Source organism: Chiloscyllium plagiosum, chromosome 1 (genome assembly GCF_004010195.1).
Source record: "Chiloscyllium plagiosum isolate BGI_BamShark_2017 chromosome 1, ASM401019v2, whole genome shotgun sequence".
Taxonomy (NCBI): domain Eukaryota; kingdom Metazoa; phylum Chordata; class Chondrichthyes; order Orectolobiformes; family Hemiscylliidae; genus Chiloscyllium; species Chiloscyllium plagiosum.
In genome coordinates this window covers 138,295,839-138,306,832 of record NC_057710.1, presented here as the reverse complement: position 1 = coordinate 138,306,832, position 10,994 = coordinate 138,295,839, and the positions used below count along the sequence as shown (strand labels likewise).

The following is a 10,994-nucleotide window of genomic DNA, read 5'->3' as shown; positions in this document are numbered from 1 at the left end:
CCCTCCTCTAGCTTATCTCTCCACGCTTCAGGCTCTCTGCCTTTATTCCTGATGAAGGGCTTTTGCCCGAAACGTCGATTTCGCTGCTCCTAGGATGCTGCCTGAACTGCTGTGCTCTTCCAGCACCACTAATCCAGTATCTCAAAGGCTGCCTTGGAGGAAGCTGACCTGAAGATTGGACACAATGTCCTTGACCACTGAAGTGTTCTCCAGCTGGGAGGGCACATTCCTGTCTGGCAATTATTGCACAATGTCCATTCATCCACTGTCACAGCATTTGCATGGTCTCGCCAATATACTATGCCTGGGACATTCTTACCTGCAGCATATGAGTTAGATAACTCTGGCCAAGTCATGAGCATCTACTGTGTACGTGTTGCATTGTATCATCATACATGGGAACACAATCTAAGCCAATGTTCTAACATGTCTTGCAGAGGTTGATGTAGCAGGATTGTGTGATGTTGCAGCTAATGTTGTCCTGAAGGTGACGTAGTTTGCTGCAAACAATGGTCTGTTTAATGTTTGGAAGTTGTTTGAAGCAGAGAAGTGGAGACGTTGGGATGATCTTGGCAAGATGTTCATAGTCATCGATAACATGTTGAACTCTGCAAAGGCACTGCGCAACAATTGCCAGACAGATATGTTCCCTCCCATTCAGGGAACACTTCAATGGTCAAAGACATTCAGCTTCTGATCTTTTCTAAGTGTCCTCCAAGGTTGTCTTCCAGATACAACACAAGCAGAAACTGATACAAAGTTCCGTACCCATGAAGACGGCCTCAACCGTGATCTTGGGTTCAGGTCATGCTACATGTGACCCCCACCACACTGTTCTGTATCTGTAAAATCTTCCTTACTGTCCTTTTTCACACCATCATCTTGATAAATTGTTATGATCTTTCTGCCTGAACTAGTTTGTACAGTCTCGAATTACATATTACTTTGGTTAGACCCTGCCCATGTGACTGTTAAACCCATTATGTTATTCCAGTTATTTGGTTTATCTCCAACACAACCTTATTTTTAATTTGTTGTAATTATCTCTCTGTACCATTCAATTGGATTATAGGTCATCCCTTTGCTTATTATTCAGCTGTTGACACTTTACTCATACCATCTGACACGCTTGATAACCTATAGAGACCTATTATTCAGCCTGTTGACACTCCACTCACACCATTTGTATGATGTTTTGATCTCTCGGACTATAAATTCTGTGCCTGCATGCTTCTCTCTCACTTCACCTGAGGAAGGGGCAATGCTCCAAAAGCTTGTGACTTCAAAGGAACCTGTTGGACTATAACCTGGTGTTGTCCGACTACATCCATTTTGATTAGATCTCTGAAGTGCCTCAGGGCTTTTCAATGATATAGAATAATCACAATAACTTCTACTAATACAGTGCTTTTAACACAGTAAAACACTTCCATGCACTTTACAGCCATAACACAAAACAAAACATTAGATGAGCCACTTTTGCAAATATTAGAGCAGATGACCAAAAGCTTGGTCAAAGAGGTCTGTTTTAAGTAGTGCATTTAAGGAGGAATGTAAGGGAAGAAAGCCAGTGAGATGTAGAGAAGAAATTCCAAAGATTACGACCTGTCACCTGAATTCGGATGCTTAAGAGACAAGGAGTACAGATATTTTGAAGGGTTGTGAAGTTGGAGGAAATTACAGGAATAGGAAGAAGTGAGGCTTGAGACTAGATTAGATTACATTACAGTGTGGAAACAGGCCCTTCGCCCCAACAAGTCCACACCGCCCCGCCGAAGCGCAACCCACCCATACCCCTACATTTACTCCTTACCTAACACTACGGGCAATTTAGCATGGCCAATTCACCTGACCTGCACATCTTTGGACTGTGGGAGGAAACCGGAGCACCCGGAGGAAACCCACGCAGACACGGGGAGAACGTGCAAACTCCACACAGTCAGTCAGTCGCCTGAGGTGGGAATTGAACCCAGGTCTCAGGCGCTGTGAGGCAGCAGTGCTAACCACTGTGCCACCGTGCTGCCCACTAAGGACAAGAATTTTAAAATCAATATATTACTTGATAGCAAGCAAATTGTCATTGTATATCTACCTTCCCTTCCAAACCTCCAAATAAAACTTAGTGAAATCAAAAGAAGAAAATAAAACAATTGCATGTTGACTTCTTCATCTCAGTTTGATTTGTACTAGGCCATAAAATATTACACAAAAAAGTTATCAATGCAAAACACTGGAATTCTACAAGAAACTGTTTTGTCACCTTTTTATTTTCTAGCAGTTATCATACATTAAAAGTTCCTAGAAAAATGTCTAAACATGTTTAATTGCACCTGGTTACTTTTCAGAAGAGATTACAAAATGCCCATCTGTTGCCGTTTACTTGGTGATATTAAATTTTATAGCACAGATAAAACATTCTCATCCAGTTATGTTATGACAATATGGAAAATATGTCCTGTACACAAAAAGCAGAGCAAAAGAAAAAATGGACCAACGGCCGTGCTGATTAGATGTCAGTCATTTCAGTCCCAGGATATCTCGGCTGGAGTTGCTCAGGATTGTGTCCTATGCACAACTATCTTTGGCTGCTTTCTCAATTGTCTTCCTTCCATCAAAGTCAAAAGTGAGGATGTTTATTGATGATTGTATAATGTTTAGCACCATACATGACAGACTGAAATAATCTACATTGAAATGCAGCAAAATCTGGATAAAATCTAGGCTTGGAATGAGAAGTGGCAAGTGCAATGGCATTTCCAACAAGAGGGATCTAACCTACACCATTTAAGGTTTTACCATTACTGAATTCCTGCTAACATCATAGTAAGGGGGGTTACCAATAACCAGAAACTGAATTGGAACATTCATATAAATATTGTGGTTACAAGAGCTGGAGGCTACAAAGTCTGCAGTGAGTAATTCACCTTCTGTCTCTCCAGCTTCTACAAGACAAGTCAGAGGTGAAATAGAATAGTCTCCACTTGCCTGAACGAATGCAGCTCTAAGAATCTCAAGCAGTCCACTTGTTTGGAGCCTCACCCACCAACACCAACATACACTCCATTCACCACTGGCACATAGAGCAGTGTGTGCCATCTACTAGATACAGGCAATAGCTCACCAAGCCTCCTTCAACAGTATGCTCCAAACCCGCAATGTCCAACCAGAAGGTCAAGGGCAGCACTCTAACTAGTGGAGTGTCATAGGGATCCATACTGGAATCACAATTATTTATACCATATATTAATGATTTGGATGAGGATAGCTCCAGCTAAGTGTGCAGTTGACAAAAATAGTGTCATCTTCACTCCTTGCCTTCCCATCTAAGAGTCTACAGAGGAATATAAACAACTTAAGTAAATAGACAAAAATTTGGCAGATGGAATATAATGTGGAAAAATATGAGTTTATGCACTTTGGCAGGTAAAAGAGGAGCTGAATATTATTTAATTTGACAAAAACTGCAAAGAGCTACTTAACAGGGGTTTTGACACTCATCATGAATCACAAACAAACTAGCATGCAAGTCCATCGGGTAAGACAGAGGTAAGTTGAAAATTGGCCTTTATTTCAAACAGGTTGAAATATAAAAATAGGGAGGATTTGCTAAAACTATACCAGGCTCTAGTCAAGACCCCAGCTGGAATACTGTAAACGTTTTTGGGCACCTTACCAAAGGAAAGGTATACAGTTTTACCATTGGAGGCTGTTCAAAGAAGGTGCATTCGGCCGATATCAGATATGGAAGGACTATTTTAAATGAGAGGTTGAGACTGTGTTCTTTAGATTTTAGAAGAATACAAGGCGCCCTTATTGAAACATACAAAATTCGTAAAGGACCTGACAATATGGATGCAGAAAGATTGTTTTACTTTGTGGGTTAGTCTAGGACCAGACAACATAATTATAGAATAAGGATTGCACATTTAAGAGAGATGAGGAGGACTTTCTACTCACACAAGGTAATGAATCTGTGGAATTATTTATCACAGAGGGCTGTCCAAACTGGGTCATTAAGTATATTTAAGACTGAGATAGACAGATTTTTATAGGATTTTTTAAATAGGGTTATGAGGAGAACGCAGGAAAGTGTAGTCAAGCATTATCAGATCAAGCATAATCTCACTGAATGGCAAAGCAGACTCATTGAGTTGAACGGCCTACTTCTGCTCCTACACCTTAGGGTCTTATAGATGCTTGGGAATTCCACCACTTATAAAGTCTCCGCCAAGTCACATACCATTTGATGTGGAACTATGGTATAATTCTTTCAGGGCTGCTGGGTCAAAATCCTAGAGCTCCCTTCCTAACAGCAATGTGGGTGTGTCCATGTCTGAAGGAAAGCAAGGGTTGAAGAAAGCATAACCTTCTTCAGAGCAAATGGGGATGAGCAGTAATGGCTGTTCTAGCAAGCACTGATCATATCCCATGAATTAATTATGCAAAAAAATCAAACATACAATATACAATGATATTGTAAAATCAGAAATCATTTAAAATTCAATTTTTTTAAAAAAAGTAATATTCAAAATAATCACAAAATATTAAGTTTGAATGGTCTGCAAACAGGTTAGAGTTCACGGAGATGTACAGCAGAGAAACAGACCCTTCAGTCCAACTCATCTATGTAGTCTAATCTAGTCCATTTTTTCAGCATTTGGTCCATATCCCTCTAAACCCTTCCTTTTGATATACCCATCCAGATGTCTTTTAAGTGTTTAATTGTACTAGTCTCCACCACTTCCTGTGGCAGCCCATTCCATACACGCACCATTGTCTGCGTGAAAACGTTTCCTGCAAGGTCCCTTTTAAATCTTTCCCCTCTCACCCTAAACCTATGCCCTCTAGTTCTGGACTCCCCGACCCCAGGAAAAAGACTTTGCCTATTTACCGTCATGATTTTATAAACTTCTGTGAAGGTCATGCCTCAGCCTCCGATGCTCCACGGAAAATAGCACCAGCCTATCCCCATAGCTCAAACGCTCCAACCCTGGAAACATCCTTGTAAATCTTTTCTGAACCTTTTCAGTTTCACAACATTCTTCCCATAGGAGAGAGACCAGAATTGCGCACAATATTCCAACAGCGGCCTAACCAATGTCCTGTACAGCCGCAACATGACTTTCCAACTCCTATGCTCAATGCTCTGACCAATAGAGTAACCATGCCAAATGCCTTCTTCACTATCCTATTTACCTGCGACTCCACTTTCAAGGAACTATGAACCTGCACTCGCCCGGTACACTTTGATTTTTTTTACCCCAAATATGCTACAGATACAACTCAGCAGAATATAAACCTTGGCAAGGCTGATTGATATTTTACTGTCCCTAGAAGGTACTGATGATCATAATGAAAATAAGGAACCCTCTGCAGGCTCTTTTAAACCACGTACAGATTTCATTGAGAGTTAAATAAAATTCACAATAAAGAGGAAGTTTGAGTCCATGTTTTTTTCTCATACAGCCAAGAATAAAATGTTTGAGATGCAAGTGACTCAACTAGTACTTTCAAAACATAAGCCATATCTTAAATTATACCACCCTTTGTGCAAATCAGAATAATAAAAATTTTATCAGTTATTCTTTTAGTATGTTTGAAGGTCAGACAGCCAACAGACCCTTATGTTTATTTTGATATATATCTGAAATACATTGTGATCGTAACAATATCATTAAGCACTGCAGACTCTGAATATACAATCTGTTGGTAGACTAAAGTTAAAAGAGTTGTCGCATTGTTACATTTTTCCAGCACAATTCATCCAAAATACATATTAAAAATCAAATTGATATCCGACAGTTTTACAATCTTTCCCTGCTTTGATAAACAGCTTGAAAGGGCAGCCCCACCCATAAATTCAACCTCTTCATCTGATCAAATTAATCAGCATTGCAAATTTTGCCAATTGAGCACATTTCAGACGTCTTTAATTCACTTTGACTAAAAAAAACTGATGTACTGTACACCCAAAAAACTTGTGTCATCCAATTTTTTTAAAGGTATTTAAAATCAACTTGGTTTACAGGTATTCATCTACACACTTTTCTCAAAAACTCATTTCTGTTCAAACTGTATTAGTAACATTGCACCTGAGTATAATTCTCAAATACATCAACAAGTATATATGTATTCGTTCATGGAAGACTTCAGGTTTGTGATTATGCAAATAAATGTGAACTGAAACTTAAACCATAACTTCACTTCAGGAAAACTGCACAATTTCAAGCATAATTTGGGCCCAGATTACCAACTGGGTTCAAAGGAGAAACTCTATCCTCTGAATCTATACAGTATTCTGAATTAACATTCCCTGCCAAAGAAGTATTCAGTTATAGATGTACAAAGATGCCATGTAATGAATACACTGTGTAACAGCAGTATTCATTCGTAATGTCGTGTGAAAAGGAGAGATTTATTTAGCAGACACATGTTAAAGATGAAACTCATGTTAGATGTGTCAATGTCTAAAACTAGTCACTGTGCGCATTGTATTGCTATGTTCCTATCTATATTTAGAATGAATCAAACTTCCACAGTGGTCTAGAATAACACGCCAAGAATTACTAAAATGCGTTTAACATTGAAACAAACCGCGGGGTGGGGCAAAAAAAAGTCAACGTCGCGCACACCAGCACAGAATCCTAGAGCAGAGATGCTCTTGACTTGCAACTGGTTCTTCGCCATACTGGAACAAACAAAATGGGCATTCCCTTTTGAAGAAGTGCAACAAACCTGAAACACATCAAATTGCTTCTCTACAGCGTGCAAGTGCACTTCAGTATCTCTAGTAACTCCATTCTAATTTTCCAAGATAAACCATCCCAGCCAATGTTGGCAACAAAATAAAAGGCCAAAATAATTTGACAGTAATATTTAGACAGTAGAAGCGTTTATTATTGTAAATACGGTACTTTTGCCGTAGACGCCAATATTCCAGTACAAATATTAAAATTAAAGCTGCATTATCGACAAAATGAAAATAATGGTCTCTAATAAAAGTCTACTCACCACTGGTGCTCATTTCGATTCGATGTATTGAGATCCCAAATTGACACAACTTACTTATTGCTTAACCCTGCGGATAGGGGTGTTGCACACAGATCACAACCTGTTGTTACCCAATGCGCAAAAACAGCACGCGCATAAATATATAAATTAAAATGTAAAAAATGCACCAACGTTTGAAAACAGTTTCAAATTAAAACTGCTGGGACCAATTTTCTCTTTTTTTGTAAAAAGAACAAATTGTTTTCCCTGGATTGCGCTTGTCGTCCTGCAGAAAGGAGCAGTCGGTGAGGGATGAGCGCGAGCACCCTGTCTCTCAGTGGTAATGCGGTGCCTGCTCCTCGCGCTCGCCTCCCCGGCTCTGCCTGTCCCTGAGCTCGAGCCGCAGACACCGCCGCAGCGCGAGCTCGGGCTCGGCGCGCGTCCCCGCGCACCAGCCACTGCTGCTCCTCGGCTGGCCAAGTCGCGCGGAATTCAAGAGTCCCGATGGCGCGCGACCCAGGCGACCCTGAACAATGTGTCTGTGTTTACTGCAGATTCTGGGTTCGCACAGTCAGAACCACAAGACTAGACACTGGGAGCGAATGTCAGTGAAGCACGTTTAAAGTGTAGTCACTCTAATCTACGGAACGTGAAAACCAGATTTGCATGCACCAAACCGTCACAAATTATGATGTTGTTTGAGGGACAAACATTGGTCAAGACACCAAAAGATGACACTACCTGCTCTTCTTCTAAACAATGGCATGGGATCTCTCAAGTCCACAATGAGAAACGTGATAGTTACAGATGACAATATTGCTAACTGAGCCACAGCCGACACAATCACACCAAATCTGAGTGAAAAAAAGGAAAATCGATAGGCTATCTTGTTAAGTATCATTTTAAGTGCGTACACCAAAATCATATTACATCATGATAACAAATACTCGAAATGCTGAGATTACTGCTAGCATGCAGTCTTGAGAAAGTAAGCTTGCATCATTCTTTTATTGAATCTAAAGTTAAACTATTATGAAATAATTGGTGGTTACTGTATACAGGTTGGTCAGTTCGGCCAATTCTCAAAATTGATGCAGGAGCTAGTAGCAACTTATTATCAGTATCATCGTAAAAGACATGTATTTCAGAAAGTCAGGCAGCATTCGAGGAGCAGGAGAATCGACATTTTGGCCATAAGCCGGTCATCGGTCATTCCTGACAAAGGTCTTATGCCCAAAACGTGATCTTCGTGTTCCTCGGATGCTGCCTGCCCTGCTGTGCTTTTCAAGCCCATCTTCAGTATCTGCAGTCCTCATTTTCTCCTATACATCTCAGAAGGCCTAACAAATCATCTGAGTAAAATCATGTGGACTACCAGGATGGTAGAAGGTGATTCCGCTGGACCTTTTCTCATTTAACATTTCCCACATTTTCAGCTTCTTAAAATATTTTTTCATGTAAATTGGCATTTATGAGAAGATCATAAAATCACATATCTTTACGTGCTCAAACAGTTGAATTTGCTGCAGAACCTTTTTTCCATGACTAGCCTGAAATTGACTGTAAATATCAGAAGATAGATTGTATTGTTGGACATAAAATGGAGTGAATGATTATAAAATGAAATAGGGAATTTTGTCATTGTACTGATAGATATTGAGCACTTTGTAACTGGAGGCAATATTTTCCATTGAACTGTGAAGACATTTCACATTTCTATGTGAACTAACAGTGAAAGATTAAACTTCAGAATATATTACAGTAGTTTCATTCTAACAGGAGTGATATTCCAATAGTTCACATGATAAACACAATACACTGGCACTTAGCTACCGAAATAACGTTTTATCTGTAAATTAAAGCAAAAGTGCAGACACTAAAAATCTAAAATAAAAGTGATTAAATTCACAACAGGTTACGCAACATCTGTGGAGGGCTTAAACAAGTTATAGCTGTTAACCCTTTCTCACTTATCCATTTTCTCCTGACCTTCAAAGCATGTTTAGCATTTTCCAATGTTATTCACATTGTCATGTTTAAGTCTATTATATATTGAAAATTTATTTTGATATGTTTTTGTATATAACCAGTAATCCATTACTGTGATTTCATATTAGAAAACATAGTAGGGGTAATTTTAAGGGTTGCAATGTCTGTGTAGTATGGAACCTGACTTCTAATAAGAACTGCTGGTCATTAACATTCCTTGCCAATAGTGCAGCCTCATAAAATTATCTATAAATTACATAGAATTTCCATCATTGAAACATTTGCTTCTACCAGTCAATGTCAGCACTTCCTTGCCAAGCAAGCAAATAGTTCCAATCACATTTAGCCAGGTTGTTCCCAAATCTTTTTAACTATTTTCCTTCATTGACTAATCCAATTTAATTTTGAGTGTTGACATTGTTCATTCTCAATCAAAAGCCCTCCATAGTGTCATAATATTCGTGAAAGTGTTAGTCTTTCCCCTGCTCTAAATCTCTTACATTTAATGTTGTACCAAAAGTCCTTTGTATGTCACCCTTTAGCTTGCTTCTATGTTTTCTCATGCTTTTATGAATAGTTACACAGATTAAAACAACAGTGGCTTTCAGAATAGAATACAAGCATCAATATGACAGAGCAGTAAATTTTGTAATTTAGAGGAACTGAATCTTAAAAAGCATAAATGGGGACAATCAGGCATCGAGTCAGCATATCTGATTTGTGGCCGTCTTGAATTTCACTCTTCAAAATTAGTACCCTGAAATCTACTTTTCCAATGCATGCGATCTCATGCATGAATGATAACACTTTGATTTGCCTGACTTTTACCTCACAGTAGTAGCTAGGGCTGACTTGGTAGTTTTCACCCCTCTAAAGTCTAAATTTCTTTCCCGAAGCCGGGAATAAAGTATTCGGAAAACTCCCGACCCCAAACCCAACTTGGAAGAAAAAGCACTGTACGGTTTTCATTCCAGGTGCGAGGGTCTTAGTCAGGCTCAGTGCTTAGGGAAAGAATTTCAAGGCAGCTGCAGAGGCCTGCAAAGGTGGTCTTTGATACTTTTTCCCATCTGTTAAAAAAATGTTAAAACAGCCTCCCCCATTCACCCCCACAGCACCATATACCCTAAACACCAACCTATGCCCTGCAACACAGCTCATATGGGCCTTTATAACCCTTATATCAACTTACTACCAATGTATTCCAACCATGACTCCAATCCACTACTTTTTGCCCTTACACTCTCTATGCAACTCATGCAGGACCATGGGCAGACACCAGGACCCATAATAAGGTAAAGTTCTAAGTGTCTATTAATATATTTTTAAAAAAGAACACTATACTTAACATGTTTAATTCAGCTACATAATCCCTAATCTATATTAGCTATAAGCATCTGTATTTGCAATCATACTTCAAAGACTGCATAACTTGTTGGAGCTGTTAAATAAAATGCCAACTGCCAGGCACTGTAATATCAACAGATTGTGAAATCATTAATTCAAACCACAAGGCTGTGTCCACACACAGGGACAAATAAGAAGCACCTTTTTTTTTTAAAGCTGGAAACAGTTTGTTTTTGAAAATTTAATAGCCAGGGACTTAAATTCCTAATGATTTGACAAGTCCATAAATAGTTTCTCAGTTCTACTGACAGTTTCCTCGAGTATATCCATGTCATATGCACATTCAAATCCATTTTGAACAATTCCAAGGGGTATTTATCTGCTTTCAAATAGCATGTTATCTCTGTCAAAGACCAGAAGACATAGGAACAGAAGTAGGCTATTCAGCCCATTAAGTCTGCTGTGCCTTTGAATGAGTTTATGGCTGATCTGATTATCCTCAACTCCACTTTATTGCCTTTTCTGCACAATCCTCAACTCCCTTACTGATTAAAAATCTGATTCAGTGAATATACATAATGTCTCCATCTCTTAAGCTCTTTCCAGTAAAGGATTCCTTAGGTACATTATCGTCTGAGAGAAGAAATTCCTCCTTACCTCTTTCCCAACTG

The 10,994-nt window shown here is 39.2% G+C and overlaps 1 protein-coding gene across 1 annotated transcript in view; it reads right to left on the bottom strand.

Annotated features, from left to right (window-relative positions):
• The window catches only part of ablim2 (actin binding LIM protein family, member 2), a 408,138-nt gene extending 400,702 nt beyond the window's left edge, over nt 1-7,436 (bottom strand). The window contains exon 1 of the mRNA XM_043698339.1: nt 7,012-7,436. Within this exon, the coding sequence (XP_043554274.1) occupies nt 7,012-7,024 (13 nt within the window). The 5' untranslated portion in view covers nt 7,025-7,436. The remainder of the gene's footprint in view (nt 1-7,011) is intronic.
• Nucleotides 7,437-10,994: the final 3,558 nt, after the last annotated feature.